The 17,706-nt window shown below is 37.7% G+C and overlaps 1 protein-coding gene across 9 annotated transcripts in view; it reads left to right on the top strand.

Annotated features, from left to right (window-relative positions):
• Positions 1–17,706, top strand: part of SCHIP1 (schwannomin interacting protein 1) — a 525,056-nt gene that overhangs the window by 498,389 nt on the left and 8,961 nt on the right. For all 9 annotated transcript variants that reach the window (XM_020791782.3, XM_020791781.3, XM_020791783.3 and 6 more), the window contains 3 exons: positions 4,021–4,139; positions 16,318–16,435; positions 17,508–17,705. In XM_020791782.3, coding sequence (XP_020647441.3) covers positions 4,021–4,139; positions 16,318–16,435; positions 17,508–17,705 — 435 coding nt within the window. The remainder of the gene's footprint in view (positions 1–4,020; positions 4,140–16,317; positions 16,436–17,507; position 17,706) is intronic.

The raw sequence follows: 17,706 nt of genomic DNA, 5'->3' as shown, positions 1-17,706 counted from the left end.
GTAGCTTATTGGACACTTACTGACCTGGGAGCATTATCTCTTCTTTTATGGTGGGTTGTCTCATCATATAGCTTTTGGGGTGTAAAGTACTTAGACGTCATTGACATTGCCTCCTCCACATTACTAACAAGAATCAGCTAGAGTGGCATTCTTATTGCCCCCTTCCACCACAGATACTCCTCCATAGCTGCCTTTCAAGAATTTCTCCAGCCTATCTCCACTGGAAGTATCAAGTCTCTTCTGCTGATATGATATTAGTTTCTGAACTGCCTCATCCAGGCAGATTTAAAAACAAATTGCACTGAGTAATTTGTTTAAAGTGTTTTCTACTCTCATGGGAATTCCAGTGTATTAAGGGTTAGCAGAAGCATTAACATTAAAATCAGGGATGAGGTTAGCATTAGGGTTAGCATGTTTTTTTTATTATGAACCCACTGAGAATTCCAGCATTCCTTCCACCAAATGGGTCAACCTACTGACAACCAAAATACGTCATTTTTGTTTTTCAACATCATAGCTTATAGATTATAGAATTAGCTTCCACAGTGAACATGGAAGGGGGTAGATGAGGAAAACTCTTAGCTGAGGCAGAATTTCAGTTGTAGGATATTGCTTTGTTTACTATTCATTATATAAGTCGATAAAATTGAAGCGTCTGGTTTCTGTAAAGCAAGGACGAGGCACAAATGGCCCTCCAGGCCTTGTTGGGCTGCCATCCCTATCATCCCTAGCCATCATACTCAGTGGAGAATGATTATGGAAGCTGAAGACCACAATATCTGGAGAGCTGCCTGTCCGTCATCCTTGCTGTTAAATAAAAATCTTCTTTCAAGACATGTTCATGTTACCGTGTTTCCCTGAAAATAAGACAGGGTCTTATATTAATTTTTGCTCTAAAAACGTATTAGGGCTTATTTTCAGGGGATTTTTTTTCATGTCCAACCATCTACTGTACATTTAGTCAAATACAGTCATTTCATCTTCTGGTTGCTGCACAATGGTGGAGGGCAGGGTTTCATTTAACCTGGGCTTATTTTTGGGGTATGACTTATTTTTGTGGAAACAAGATAGATCTCAAAACATTGCTTCTGCCCAGTTAAACAAGGGGCATAAGCTATTGGTTGTTGTGGGTTTTTTGGGCTCTTTGGCCATGTTGTGAAGGTTGTACTTCCTAACGTTTCGTCAGTCTCTGTGGCCGGCATCTTCAGAGGACAGCACTCTGTGCTCTGGAGTGCTGTCCTCTGAAGATGCCAGCCACAGAGACTGGCGAGACGTTAGGAAGAACAACCTTCAGAACATGGCCAAAGAGCCCGAAAAACCCACAACAACTATTAGATCCTGGCCGTGAAAGCCTTCGCAAAAGCATAAGCTATTCTTTGGACAATAGAAGGAACAAAAGTTAAGTAGTAAGTGAGACCAAATAAAGTTTTTACATGAGGCAGTTGCATTGCTTTACAAATGAGGTGTGGGGTAGCTTTGTGTGAAGTGGGAAATACTGTGTATAGAATCAGTTGCAGGTCTAGCTCTTTGGATAACAAGGCACTTTATCTAGAGCACACCCCAATAAGTCACAAAGAACAACATGGGTTGCAGCTACTTTCAGTTGGAAGACTTTATTTCCAACTGAATTAGACTTATGTTATATTTCTTTTAGATACGGTCCTGACATCTACAGGTATATGTTTAAAAAAAAGACAGTTTTTTAAGGTGCCCTGAGTTATGGAATCAATTGTCATCATTATAACAGTATATTAGACCACATCAGTATAACAAATGTACAACATTTTGTTGGTTTAAGGACATGTACGTTTTCCCATACTAAGTTGCAAAGTCTCACCTGTTCTCACAAAATTCAGTTATATTGTTTATAACAGGAAATGTAAGACCAACCACACATAAACACACACATACAGGTCATCATTCATGTATTCTCATTTCTGACTGGACAACTAAACAGCACATACATACACACGTGGTGGAGCACAGTCCTATATGTCATTGATCTTTTCTTCATTAGTTAATACAATTTCCACTTAAACTACCATCTTGAAAGAAATTAAGAAGTTTTACTTGTGAGGCTCATGAACAATGAGTACCTTTTGTTCTGGGCCACAATTTACAACAGGAAGCAAGGGGAGGGGAGAAGATTTCTTTACAACATAAGTCAAGACATTTTTCATTGTTATAGTCGATCATGCATCATTCTGGTGTTGGTAAATCTTTGCTCTTCAGCATAATCTAGCTCACAAGGCAATTCTGGAGATAAAATAGATGTGGGTTAGATTTGTTACCTGGAACCCCTTTACAGAAGAAGAAAGTGATATGTAATATTTGTTTCTTTATGTGCGTGTAATATAAGATGAACATTTTTCCTATGCTCCTTTAATTCAAAAACTATTTGGGGGAAAGATGGGTTTTCTTTAAAAAATAAGAAATGTGTCAATACTGGTTTAGTCTGTGGTTTATTTATGTTGCTAAAACTAGGAGAGTGTGGGTGATAGTTCCTCCTACCTGAATGTTTCTTTTCAATCTTTATTTGCTCTTTAGACAGACATTTTTCAAGGTTCACAAAACAGTGGTACAGATGGAAACATTTTCAGTACTATATAATAGATTGGATATGGGAGGCGAGTCTAATGAGGGAGTCCTCTGAGATTTTCTTTATGTTATAGCAGTGCTTGTGGTAAAGTGAAAATGAATGTACCACCTTATTAAGCTCAGCAAATGTGCTTTTAAGGATATTGATTTTTCCCTCGTGATGCAGTTTGTTTGCTTCTACACTTTTTGAGACAGAAAAGCTATATGCCAGATACGTGATACATTGCTGAGGATCTTTCTTGAAGGGATGGGGGAAAACATTCCATTAGCTGTAGTGTCTATATGTAATCGCTAATGAGGGCTACTAATGGTGTTCATGTTGCAAATCAGTAGGCAAGTAGATGTCATTTAAACTGAGAAATGGCTGTAATTGCTTCAAATCAGGAAGTCTGGCATCCCTTCCCAGCTGTAATAAACAAAATAGGTTACTTAGTTAGAACTTAGGCCAAAGACTAGTCTAGTTGTAAGAAAGGAATCTCCAGTTTGCATCTTTTCCACTCAGGATTGCTGTCATTTCTTCATCTGATATACAGGGAATCCTGGGGCTACACACTCACAACATTTGAGTTCTAGCACTAGCCCATACTTGCAGAGTCTTACAGAACTTTCTGTCATCTGTCATCTGTTATTATGTTGATCACTAGAAGAACTTTGTCATATGCAAGACACTGGTGTAAATAAATTTATTGGGTAAGGCTAGTTTTTTTACTCTTAACTAGAGCAGATCCACTAAATTAATGGGACATACTGTAAATAAGTGTTGATTTAAGGAGTCCCATTCATTCAGTCTGCTTGCCCTTGCTGTTCCCAGACTCTGGACCTCCTTCCCACAGAAGGCCATGTTGGCCCCATCATTCCTGTCCTGCAAGCAAGTAAAGATTTTTGACTTAAATGAGGCTTTTCCTTAGTGACAGACTGTCTAGGAGAGGTTTTAAAACAAGCATTTTGTTGCTTCTAAATCTGTTTTAGTAATCCTTCACCTAACATTGTATGTTATTAATTTGTTTAATATTTGAATAGTTCACTATTTTTACCTTTAACATAGTGTTTTAATGATGTAAGCCACTTCGGGTCCTGTCTAGGAGAAAAGTGGGATAAAATATTTTAAATAAATAAATACTTCAGTTGGGGCTAACAGTTGAAGCCTCCTGGTGTTCCTCCTGGTTGAAAAAAAGATCTTTACTTTTAACATGATAAAGTGCCAAATGTGTAGTATGCAAGGATCCATGAGGGTAAGTAAAATTGAATTTAATGGCACTGTTGGATTATCTCTTGTTGTTGAGTGTTGATGTGCTGGACTAGCCTTGAAGTATTGTTCTGTGACTGTTTATGTGGCAGATTAACTTTAAAGAACTGTTTAGATGGGAATGTGGTTTGCTGTCAGTGGGGTGATCATAATTGTTTTCTTCTGCATTTTTTAAGGCTCAAAAAAATGAGAGGGAGTCTATCAGACAGAAACTGGCCCTTGGAAGTTTCTTTGATGATGGCCCAGGAATTTATACCAGCTGTAGTAAAAGTGGCAAGCCAAGCCTTTCTTCTCGGTGAGTTAAATTGCATTGTGCACTCTTCATTTTAATGGCTTTCTATATGGCATAACATCAGCCATTTTATACCACCTCATGTGTGCAGCTAAAATCTAGAATGTTGAGGCTTTGTGACATTATCTCTAGTGTTCTTTTTGTGCAAGATCTTTCCACAAAAGAAACCTCTCAACCATCTCAACATAAATTTGTAAAACTTCTAGTCTTCTTTCATTTCTAGTGGAATTTGTCATAGCTACTGAGCATTTCTAAAGTTCTATGTAAAGGTCATGTCTGCTTCCATGTCAGTGAATATAAATCGTTTTTTTTTTTTAGAACTTCATTCTGCGTTTCTTGAATATGTGTTTAAAAATGCATGCCTTTATATTCTTCTGCCTAAGCCATTTTAAACCTGGGTGGGGAAGAATATCAATATTTAAAGAAATGTCAGCAACATATTTTTTGAATAATTTCTTCAATATTTTACTTGATTTAAAAGTGTTCAGGGTGTTATGGATGGATACCAGTTGAAGTGTCAGTATTACATATACACCCTTTGAAGTCTGTGTTGTACCTCTTGGAAAAGAACTTTCCAGCTAATAAGTGAGAGTTGGACTATGAAGCAGGAAAGAAGATCAGGGAATTCCTCTATAAAAAAGTACACCGGAATGTCCCAACTATAAACATATTGTCACTGTGCTGTGATGCTACTGTGGCATATAATGTGTTCCAGCTGGAAACTGACTGTCCAAACTGGCATGTAGTTATGGTATATAGCTCCCTGATAGCCCCGGGGAGGGGAGGAGAGACCTTGACCATTTGTGTTTCTGCTTAAAACAATCTATCCTTTCCCTGAAAATAAGACAGGGTCTTATATTAATTTTTGCTCTAAAAACATATTAGGGCTTATTTTCAGGGGATTTTTTCATGTACAAGCATCTACTATACATTTAGTCAAATATAGCCATGTCATCTTCTGGTTGCTGCACAATGGTGGAGGGCAGGGTTTCATTTAACCTGGGCTTATTTTGGGGGTATGGCTTATTTTTGGGGAAACAGGATAGATCTCAAAACATTGCTTCTGCCCAGTTAAACAAGGAGCATAAGCTATTGGTTGTTGTGGGTTTTTCGGGCTCTTTGGCCGTGTTCTGGAGATTGTTCTTCCTAACGTTTCGCCAGTCTCTGTGGCCGGCATCTTCAGAGGACAGTACGTAATTTAGGTAATTTACAGTAAACATCCAACTCCCAATGATCGAACAGCACCGAGACTGGAAAATGCCCTTTTCAGCTCAACATTATGTTGCTCAAGAAGGCAGACAGTGGAAGAAGAATAGATGTGTGTGAAAGGATCTGTGTACAGACTTTTATTCTGATATTGAAAACCTAGGACTGAATTTGTGCTGCTAGACAACTTGTTTCTCAATTTGCTGTATTTTTGAGCCACTATTTTTTTCTTTACTCCAGCTGGTGGCTCTCTTGCTTCTAGAGAAAAATCAAAGTAGATCATGCAGACCTAGAGTCTGCCAGCTCAGAAATAACAAAAGTCCAGCAGCCAAGGATCAAGAGTTAATGTGGGTTGTGCAAACCTGATTATTGTCAAGTGATAATTGCGTGATAAGAAATTATGAGATCTGTCCAGCTTGAGGAAAGAGGCCTATAAACACTATAGCAACATTGTGCAGGATGAGACCACATTAAAAAACATAGCTTTTCCATGTAAACTCTGTTGTAGTCATGCAAAAGTCAGAGCTTGAGGGTTTTTTTTAAAAAACTTATTTATTTCTGTGAATGTAATCTCATTTTTTTAACATCTGTAGAAGAAGAAGCTGCCTAGAGTGGTCACAATTGACTAGATAGGTGGGGTATAAATGAAATGAAATGAAATGAAATGAAATGAATTGAATAAATAAATAAATAAATAAATAAATAAATAAATAAATAAATAAATAAATAAATAAATAAATAAATGGATTGCATGGATTTTTTTTTCTTTAGGGAATTTTCTGTTAGCACAATATTTTTAGTTTTGAATCAGGTTGCTAATTTTCATCATTAGCAAGAAACCAAACACATATGGAGGATTCTGCTAAGTTTAGGGTATAGTAACTGCCTTCCAGCATTATTTTTTGAAAGAGGTTTTTATAATATCAGCTGCTTAGAGCTTTTCTGTTACTGTTTTGCTTTGTGGGTTATTGCTGTTAGCTTGCTGTTCCCTGCTTTTTGTTTTAATACTGTTTTATTGTGGAAGGAAATCTGGTGCCCCCAAATTATTCTGGACAACAGCTTCAATAATCCCATACCATTAGTCATGCTGGCTGGAGTTTATGGAAGTTATAGTTCAAAACATCTGGAAGATACCAGCTTGTCCATCTTTGGATTTTTCCTTTTATGGGGCATGTAAACTGCTCTTGAGCGATTTGCATGAAAGAGACCAGTAAATAATTAAAAAAAAAAAAAACCAAGCCAATGAATTTGTGAAGTGAGGCAAAATAAAACAGTTCTGTCTGTCTGCCTGCCTGCCCCACTGTTTATGTGTGACCTGACAAATCTGGTGTTGGTGAGTTGAGACATGTCTCACATAGCATTTTGTTCCTATTCTTATCAACTCGATGACTATGGGAAACTCACAATAATATCCCCCACCTCACGTTCCTTAGCAACTTGTACTGAGAGGCTTAACACCTCAGATACTGGAGATAAAATATAGCCATCATAACTGGAAGCAATAGTAGCCTTATCTTTCATAGATATACTGTATAGGCTCCTTTCTGCCCATCAAGGCCCTCACAGTAATGTGCTATTGAAAAGCAGCAATACAATAGTGTTTGTCCAAAATAAATGATTAAAAGCAAAATAGAGAAACGTTTAAAGCCAAGCCAACACACAGAAAAATTAGAATACAGCAGTGTTTATGCCTGTGTAAATCAGGACAAATGTGAAGCCAATATAACCTTCAAAAATAAGATTCACGGAGGGCCTCTGAGCTTTTCTGAGGGTTATACATGAGAATCAGCACCTTGAATTGGGCTGTGATGAAAATGATGCAAGTGGTGCTGCTGTTATAGTACCAGCACTGTGTATTTTATAGAACATACAGCAACCATACCATGTAAATGCTTGCCACTTTTTGCTGTTGTGATTACAGGTTTTCAGAGGAAGTTCCACCTAGAATGCATTACACTAATTGAAATGAGAAGTGGTTGAAGAATGGATTCTCCAGGAGAATGACACAGCTGATGCACCAGCTGAACTTGCATCAAGCCATTCAAGACCACTGTAGATGTGTGACCCTCTAGAGCAGTGGTCCCCAACTTTGGGCCTCCAGATGTTCTTGGACTTCAACTCCCAGAAATCCTGGCCAGCAGAGATGGTGGTGAAGGCTTCTGGGAGTTGTAGTCCAAGAACTTCTGGAGGCCCAAGGTTAGGGACCACTGCTCTAAAGCAGTAATTTCCAACTCTGGATGCCCAGATGTTCTTAGACTAAATCTCCCAGACACCTTCATCACTAGCTGTGCAGGCCAGGATTTCTGGGAGTTGTAGTCCAAGAAGATCTGGGGATCCAAGTTTGGGAACCACTGCTCTAGAAGCAATACTGATTGAATTCCTAAACCGTGAAACTGATATTTCAAAAGGTGTGCAGTTCCATCTAGAACAGATTGTAATTTCAATGCCAGATTGGCTTGTCTTCTGAACAAGAGTCTCTGTTTTTGTGGCACTGATCCTCAGTTTATAACCTTTGAACTTTTGAACTTCAGAGCTGGAAAGGGACCCTATGAATCATTGGGTCTAGCCCCTCTCGAGGCACAGTGGGGAACTGAACTTCTAACCTCTGGCTCCTCAGCCAGATTATTAAGACACTGAGTGATCCAGCAGTTCATTTGTCCACATATCTTCTATTCCTATATCAAGACAGGTTCAGGATGTCCATAGTCTTTTTTACTTGCATTGTAAATGGCAGAGAGATGGGTAGCAGCATTAGAATAGTGCTGAGACCCAACTACCATAGCTGGGATGCTTTTTCCAAGCAGTTTCACATAAATATTAAGAAATACAGAGGGGGGAAAGGCCAGATGAACAACACAGGCTGAAATCTTGCTGCTTAGCATAATAAAGTGCAAATAAAATAGGCCCATTAAATCAGGAGGGTTTTGCAAGACAGTTCCTCCATAAATTTCATTGATTTAAATGGGCCTACTCTAGTTCAGCATGACAAGTCACAGGTAGAATAGGCCCCATTTGAATCAAAGGAAGTATGGAGGAGTTGACTCACCAAATCCCCACTGATTCAATGGGCTTATTGTAGTTGCAACTCATCTGACATAGCCTAGTAACCATTCTTTCTCCAAACCTGAGATGGATACAATCATTGTTGTTAAAGAAAGCCATCATTCATTCTAAGCCCATACTTTAAAATACAAGGTTAACATCCAAGTAAAGATGTAGAATGGTGAGATCAAATCATGGTTTGTTTTTAAGATGTCATACAGTGTGTGTGTATATATACTGTATATATAAAATTAGCTTCACCTCTCCAAGCTACTTGTTCACATTCTCAGGCTGAAAAACAAATGAAACCTATAGAGAACTAGACCAGCAGCTATCTCAGTCATCATGCACTCGCAATCTGGACTCCAGACAGAATGGATTTGAGCAAACTTTATCAGCCAAGTACTTGCCATTTCATTACAATGGGTTACAAAATGTGTTGGTCCTTAATATTCTGTCATATGGTATAAAATGTTTTTCTTATTTGCCACATAATCACTCCAGAAATTCAGCTGGACAATGTTGTGATAATGCAAGTTCTTCAATGCCCTTGCAATAATTGAGTAGGCTCTAAAATGGACCCTATCTGTTGTTCAGTCAGATTCATCTGAGTCTTTCTCCTGCATCACTGCATTCCTAATCTAACGAAGCCCTTCATTATTTTAAATGACTAAAAAAAACAAAGGAAGCTTAATTCTGTGCAGAGGCAGATGTATAGAAAAGATGTGTCAGAGTCCTGCATCATCTCTCCATCCCGTCAGATCAGAAATTCCAGGGGATCACAAATTCTAATGGCTATAAAATTACAGGAAAAAAATAGAAATCCTTCTGCATCAATTAACCTCCAAGAATAAACAATTTTAGAAGATTCCTTACCCTTGAGGAATTCCAGAAATTTTAAACTCAGGTAGATGGCAGCCTGTCTATTAATTTCTGAACTCCCTAGAACAGATCACTCTCATTAGGAGTAGCAAAAATCAGATCAAGAGAGTATCCCGCTACATGTGCAAATAGTAATAAGATAGCCCTGTGTTTGCCATGCATGCCATAAAATCCTGAATGGCTCCTGATCTGGGACCACGGTATGCATGATAAAATCCTGCAACATCGTGAGTTGACAAGGAGTCAACTAAGCAGTGGGGTGTATGGTAAGCAACAGATACCAATTCTCTCTTACCATATCACCAGGTGCACACTCGCATCTAGAAGACTACCAGACTGTGAGAAACTCAGTAGCAGGATGGAGTATGATAGATCACTGTGATTCCATAAGATAAAAGCCCACTAGATTTTATCTTCTGCTATATTTGAAAAACTGATGGGCATCAATGGCGCAAACCAGCCTTTCAATATCTGCTCAGGTTTCAGTCACACATTAAGCACCATCCTATATCACAAAAGTGTTCCTTGTTAGCCAGTTGCATAGCCTTCTACGTACTTATAAATAACTGAGGACAGAACCAGATGTTATGGATGGCCTGTAGTTAAAGCTGAAGTAAAAATTGTGTGTTATTGAGGCAGTATCTCATATATGATAAAACAAACTTCAAAGAAAGCTTATGATTAAATATTACATACAATCTTCCTTTAAAGATTTCCTCTTCTAATTATGGGCTATCTATAATGTTTGTTTCTAACATGTTGTGTTCCATCGTCGCACCTCATATGTAATTTAGCCATAAAATTTAACTTACTGGGACTTATTCACAAATGAATGTGTACCAAATTCTGCACCAACCTTCCTTAAATCTTCTTGTCCTAATTTTGAACATTTTAGCTGTAATTTGTGCACCTTAAGGAAAGAAATTATGACTCACTCAAGGCAGCAAGGAGTCAACCTATTTCCCTTTATAAACAATATGATAATAAACAAAAGAACAGTATATGCTATCACACCCTTCCCCTGGTAGCTGTAATTTATGCTTTAGGCTTCAAAGTCCTTTGGAAAGCCTTGTGTAGCAGGAAAAAAATGACATAAAAATAAAAGTATGCAAATATTCATTATATATTGCTTATTAATAATGCATTGAAAGAGCCATTAAAGTAAATGGAAAATAATATTTTACTGTCCATTTCCACTGAAGTGTAATATAAAATTAAATCTCAGAATGAGGAGCTAACAAAGAGCAGCATGAATCCCAGCCTACATGTGTCATATGTGTTTGCTATTTTTTGTTTACCGTCATATTTCAAGTTCTTCATGAAATAAAAAATTGGGAATAATTTTTCTGTAATTGTTTGGATGTTCCGTAACTGTCTGTGAAAAGCTACGCTTCTTTGTTGTCTGTAAAGTTTCAATGGCTGTAAATCACAGTTACCACTTTTATGGCTTGACATTAAACAGTTTAGGAATTCTGTCAAGAGGCACAGTTGAGTGTAAGTCCAGATGGCCAGAAGTATAACATCACTGCGAGCATAATAAATACCTTTATAGAAGAATTGTTTTGCACTGCAGGCAGTCAGCAAAATATATATCTGAAATAACTTGTTCATAAATAGTATCATCTTTCTGCTTTGTATACAAGTTAATAATATTCCAGTAGGTTCTCTCAGTGGTTAAAACTAGTACTAATGTCACCTAGAATAAACCCACTGAAATCAAATGGGACATATATGAGATGAGTCTTAATATTTCAGTGGGTCAGCTCTAAGTAGGACAAGCATTAGATTTTGCGCTGCATATGCAAAACTTGTAGAATTGTGTTTTAAATTTAAAACTCTAAAATTTGTTTTCTGTTATAACATATTCCAAATTTAATGAGCCACCTGGTGGCTGAGATCAGGATTGATGGGGGGAATCAATACACCCATACAACAGAAGATGCGTCCACTTATATTACTGACAAGGTGTCTACATTTTTGTTGATTGCTGTAAGAACTGGAGAGGAAATGTTGCAGTCATCCTGAAAGAACGTTTTATATACTACATAAAGGAGTTTTGTTCTGTATGTTCTGTATTTTTTTATAATATTGCTGGTCTGTGACCGTAATAAACAATGATGATGATGATGATGATGATGATGATGATATAATGTTTAAGAGCATTGTCTGCTGATTAAACAGTTACAAAGGCACTGCTTTACAGCCTTTAACCATCTTTTGCTGGAATTGGATAGTTTCCCTGCAGTTTTAAGCTAATTGGATATAACGGATAATATACAGCAGGTAACATTTAGATAACATAGAAGATAGCATAATATGTAAATAGCTAAACTCTGCACCGGGGAAAAGGTCCTGATTCAAATATTGTTTCTCCCATGATCTAACAGGAGTCTTTAGGCAGTCTTTCAGCCCGGCCAAATGTTAGTAAAAACATACATTTTCAGATGTTTCTCTGTCACTGCTCCCAGACTCTGGAACTCCCACCCACAGGAAGCCAGGCTGGTCCCGTCTCTGCTGTCCTTCAGTCCAAAACCATAACACCTTACAATTTTATAAATAATATACTAATGTAAAATAATATTATAGTCAATTAATCACTATAGTCTGTGAATGTACTTAACTGTTCTTTTTTTAAATTTGAAAATAAAAAATAACTAGCTAATTTGGCCATGCCTTTTCCCACTTTGGCCATGTTTCTGAGGGAGTATAGCTCTCAGGATAGTATCAGATTGGAAAAATCGAGCCAGCCACATCATACTCCCTTTTGTGTCTATGGGTCAAATCAGAAAGAGAGATCCTTTCCCTTAGTTAATTAATGTAGCAAAAGTGTACTAATTATGGCCTGTGTTTGTTATGTGCCACCAAATGAGAACCATATTATAGGAACCCTAAAGGGGCTATCAGGAAAGTGAGATATTTAAGGAGTAGTTTTACCAGTCACCTATGGATAGGATTCTATGGTTGAACAGGGATTCGAATCCAGGTCTTCTGAGTCCTTATCTGTCACTCTGTCTGCAACAACACACTAGTAATTCTGGTCTACTTTATGAAAAAAAAACCACACACATACTGCTTCCTCTGTCTTTGGAAGAAGAAACACATCGACCTAACTGTTGTCTGAGGTTCTGCTAAATGAATGGAATTGTGAAATTCAAATCACTGTGCCCGAAAGCAGGTTGGGTTGGTACTGTCTCGTCTACATGGATAAAGCGAAAGTATTTCTTTGCTTCCCAATCATTTATTCTAAAAGGAAGAGGCCAATATGTGTGGGTGTCATTAAAACAATAAGATTACAAGCCAAAGCCTCAGTAAGGAGCATCTGCATGTAACTGTTGTGATAAGGCTTGAAGGGAGGGTCTGTGAATGTATTTATTACCTGTGTTCTGACTAAAGCCTCTTGACTGACACACTTTATGAGGGATCTCACAGGGATTTGCCTGAAGAGGCGAAACTGAGCTGTTGTACAACTGCCAAGCTCTTCAGAGTAGAAGTAGTTGATAGAAGCTGAAATACACGTGTCGTCTATATTTATGCATATCATTACAGTTTCTTTTCAGTGTATCTAGGTAGCATTTATGGACAGCTTGCTGTCCAGATATTCTGGTATTTGTATTTGCTGACATTTTCTTTTAATACTTTGGTTTAGCATACGTATTGCTATTTGTTTAAAGAAGAGGATACATACTTTTTGAATAATACACAACAATAGTTTAGGGCAGGCATTATATGTGCAGTTTATAAAAATGATGGACTGGTCTTGGTGTAAAGAAACTTCCTTTGAATTTGGCAGTCATAATTTAGAAGGGGGGGAAGCATTCAAAACTAATCAGGTGAATAGAAAATTATTGTTCCAGACACATAAGCAACAGCAGCTGGTCACAGCTCTCTAAAATGAAGTAAATGAAACACATCTATGCTTGCCTTCCATTTTTATGGGCCACTGTAAATCAAAAGGTAAAACAAATTGGATATGCAAGTTTTAAAGACAATTGTGTATGTATTTACTCGAGCGTGTAAACTGTTTTCAGTGGGAAGACCTTGCATTATTTGCCTGTGTAGTTTTCCATTCATTTACTCAGAATGATTGTGCTATTTTAGAATTCCCAATTTAGTACAGCTGTCGCTTGGTAATATCTTTGCTAAAATAATCCAGTAAATCTGTCTAGACCGGGGGGGGGGGATCTCAAAGTATTGTAATAATAATTCTGCATATATAACCTCCCCCGCTTTTCCTCCCTCTCTCCCTATAATTGAAATGAAACTCAAGCAGGTTGCTTTATGTAGCTCATTTGTATTCTGGGTTTAAAATTGAAAAGAGAAAGGAAAACATAGGGACATAGGACCACTGGCCCATCTAGCTCAGTACAGAATCAATCAGGAGCAGTTCTTCAGGTTTTCTGGTAAGCATGTTTCTTAGCCCAGTCTGGAAATGGCCATGGGTTGAATAATGGACCTTCTGAGTCTGTCACAGCATATAAATCACAGAGGACATGTCGCTTCCACTACAATGATCACTTAACAGACCATCAAAATGGAGGACCATAAAAAGAGGACAGAGGAGGACATGGGTTTGCATAAAATTTGTATACGATAATTTACAGTTGAATCTTGCTTATTTATTTAACATCCCACCATTCTCCCAAAGCTGGAGGTTGATGTATCTTACAACAAAAATTAAAAAATAGTTGCAAAGAATAACGTAAAATTATGGAATTAAAACACAGTTAATATTTAAAAATGAATTGAAGAGAATGTAATAGTACATCAATTAAAAATACATCAGCATACAGCAGTACAGCATTTAGGGACCCAAGGTGGGGGGGGGAATCCGAAAAAGTGGATAGAAAAATCTTACTCCTTGAAAACGTAATGTGGTACGAACTCTTTTAAGTAAAATTTTTGACAATCATTTAGCACTAATTTAATTTTGCTTCCTAGTATCAAGATTTTCTTTACCTATTTGGCAGGGGGATGCATAGGATCTAAGAACTTAATTTGAAGGGCCATCTATACAATAAGCCTTCTAAACCACTACCATCAGGAGTAAAAAAAATATAAGCTCATTGTGTTTCTGGCTAGTTAAAAACTGCCAATTAGCACAAAGGCAATCATAATTTAAATAGAGATAGAGTACATACCAGAAAAATAAAAATGCAGTACAGAACCTCATAAAAATAGATATTGGATTCTCCTGCTCTACTCCCTTCCCATGAGCTGTAACTTCACTTACCCTGTGTCATGACTTTTCTCACTACTGCCAGTAGAAGCTTCTGATGACACAGTATAAGAACATTTGTATGTTCTCATGTCATGGCTAAGTGGTTCTGTGCATGACAGCAATCAAGGAGTCCCTTTCTCAACATGAGACTACCATTTTCTCCAGCAGCCTCATATCCTGCTTAATGCATCGTTATGACCCAGTTTAACTTGGTAGAAATACAAGCCGTGGCCAAGTTTGAAATATGTAAAGCAATGCACAGTTGTTGTCTTTGATGTTATGTGGCTGGACATCATGCAGTCAAGGTAGACACAGCTCCTATCTTGGAATGGGGGAAGAACAGCAGAACGTAGTTTGCCAGATGTTGGGACAGAGGAAAGTTAATACAACTAATCTCAGAATTTTGCAACAGCACTGGGGAAAAAAGTCCAATTATTTACCTATGTATGTGAGAAATGCCAGAAGTGGTCACGTCTATTAATTGTCTTAATACCAGAAAAAGAAAGGATGAGAATCATCTGTCCATTTTTCTCTTGGTCCAGTGTGTAGAATATATATTGGCAGGGTATACAACCAGAAAGAGACACACACACCTTTTAAAAAGAGAGTTAAAGTTAGATTTCTGCCAATGAAGTTTAACAAACTCACTTTGAAACTTAAACCCTATTTAAAAGCTTGCATATCCTTTTTCAAATAGCTTTTTCTAAACTATTAGCTATAGTGCTTCCCCCCACTCCCATATTGTAGCACTCCTGGTTTTTACCTCAGTAGGAGAAGGTACGGAAATTACAGGGTTTAAGGTATAAGACATCCTATCTACTTTCTCACAGGAATAAAGTAGCACTATGGTGATATCCCATACTTTTTAAGATTACCTCCCTCATTTTATTCTCACTCGAACAGCTGTCTCTTTGTGTCCTGTATCCTAAAAACCCTCTGAAAATATACTAATAGAATTCAGTGCTGGGAGAGCCTCAAAATCACCACACAGCTATTGAAAGTGTTTCTCACAGAGAATGGGAATGTAGGCAAGCAATTCTTCAAGAGTCAGCTTGTATATATTTATTTATTTATTTTATTTATATCCCGCCTATCTGGTCGGTTAAGACCACTCTAGTAAATCACCTAGTAAAGTTTATTCTGGGCCATACTACTTCAGACTACCTGTTTTGTTGTCAGTACATTTGGATGATCAGTGTTGGGTCAGTATTATCAGATTGTTTTAGCTTCAACTGGATTAGACCCACTGAATCAATGAAACATATGGTTTAAGACCTCAGTACTTATTGGAATGTCTCTCCCAGCAATCCACTATCAGTCCTACATACTCCTCTCGGTCCATGTTGTTAAAAATTGCTGCACCAAGGCAGACTAAAAGGGTGAATATAAAGAATCATGTTTTTTATTGTGGACCCTAGTCTCTGAAATACAGTAAAATTCTGACATACACCAGAGTCTTTCCCTCCTTATGTTTAAAAATATGACAAAGAACAAATTATTTAAAGCTACCTTTAATAATTAAATCTCAAAAGCTGACAGAAAGTCAACAAGAGAATCCTGTAAATACCTACTCAGAAGCAAGTCCTGGTAAGACTTGTGCCCAAGTAGCTGTGTATAGGATTGCAGCCTGCATTGTTTGACTACCCATAGACCACAATGTCACATTGGAGTGTGAATGGATCGAATGAGAAATAATCTGATAATCAGAAATAATCTGGAGGTATGAGTTCTTCATAGACAAAATGGTTAATCCCTTAATGCTTTTCTAGTGATCGGTACATCTTGTATTATTGCAGAAAATGACAATCCACTCTCTCCCCAATTTTCCCCAAGGTTACAAAGTGGGATGAATTTGCAGATTTGTTTTGTAAATGACAGTGGCAGTGACAAAGACAGTGATGCTGATGACAGCAAGACAGAAACAAGTCTGGATACACCCTTGTCCCCCATGGTAAGTCTTAGTTGCGAGCTCAAAGAAAGCTCTGGAAAAGGTTGGGCATCAAACTGCACATTGCAAACAATTCAAATGGGCTATCATTGTTTTCAGAATTCCTTTTTAATAAATTAAGATCATGAGGCAAAGGCAGAACCAAGATAATGCCCTTAGGAATTAAGAGTGTTCAGGAGTGTCCCAATAGGCATAGGTGCATTTCCGTCCCCAGTGAATAGTTTGGGGGCATCTTGCATAGCAGAGGCTAATGAGAAGTGTTCTTACCACAGTGAGATTTCCACTAAAACTTTGGAATCTCACATACTTCGGGAATTTTGCATTTTAATCTTCAGAATACCCCGGGGAAAAGGCAGTATTGGTTTGGAGATTATGAGATTTGTAATGCAAAGGAATGACTTTGCCAAATTTGGTGCAAAGTCTCCTATGTGTATACTGTACTTACAATGAAAATTGTAAGCTTCATTCTCATTCCATCAAGTATGGGGAATGTCTTTCAGCCAAAGGTCTAGATTCAGTTTCAGAGGAGTTCTTGAGAGTTGCATTCCAGTGGTGAGCAGGTCCTTTAAAATAACATGGAGCCACTGATTATTCATAGCCTTGGTCAATTAACCTGGCAAATTCACATGCTTGTTAGATCAATTGTATCAAAATATAAAGAAATACATATAGAGAACAATGTCATTGCAGTGTTCCATTTAGCTATCCACCAAATACTAAGTTTATACCAATTTTTAATGTCTCGGGCACTCTTTCTCTCAGCCCTGTTGACCAATATGCTTTCAAATAGAAATACCACATCTAACCTTCAGATCAAAGAATCTTCCTTTGTGCTCATGGCTGCTGATATGGTTTGGTTCCTGTTCCATTCCAGCAAAGGCTTAGTAACAAAGCCTGGTGTAGTCTGAGCGAATTGGTTGAGATACGTTTCAGATGAGTGTATTTAAATGTTGTCCACATTGCACTGCTTAATAGTGTCATTTTAATTAGCTCATCCATTCATTAGTTGCTGAATCTGCTTGTTTCCATATATTCATTTTTAGAGCTGACATCTTTATGTTGTGTCCACTTTTAGAGCAAGCAAAGCTCTTCCTACTCTGACAGAGACACTACTGAGGAGGAATCTGAATCCCTGGATGACATGGACTTTCTCACAAGACAAAAGAAACTTCAAGCTGAAGCCAAAATGGCCTTGGCGATGGCAAAACCAATGGCCAAAATGCAAGTCGAAGTGGAAAAACAGAACAGGAAAAAATCTCCAGTAGCTGATCTTG

Source organism: Pogona vitticeps, chromosome 3 (genome assembly GCF_051106095.1).
Source record: "Pogona vitticeps strain Pit_001003342236 chromosome 3, PviZW2.1, whole genome shotgun sequence".
NCBI classification, from domain to species: Eukaryota; Metazoa; Chordata; class Lepidosauria; order Squamata; family Agamidae; genus Pogona; species Pogona vitticeps.
This window is presented reverse-complemented; position numbering and strand designations above follow the sequence as displayed.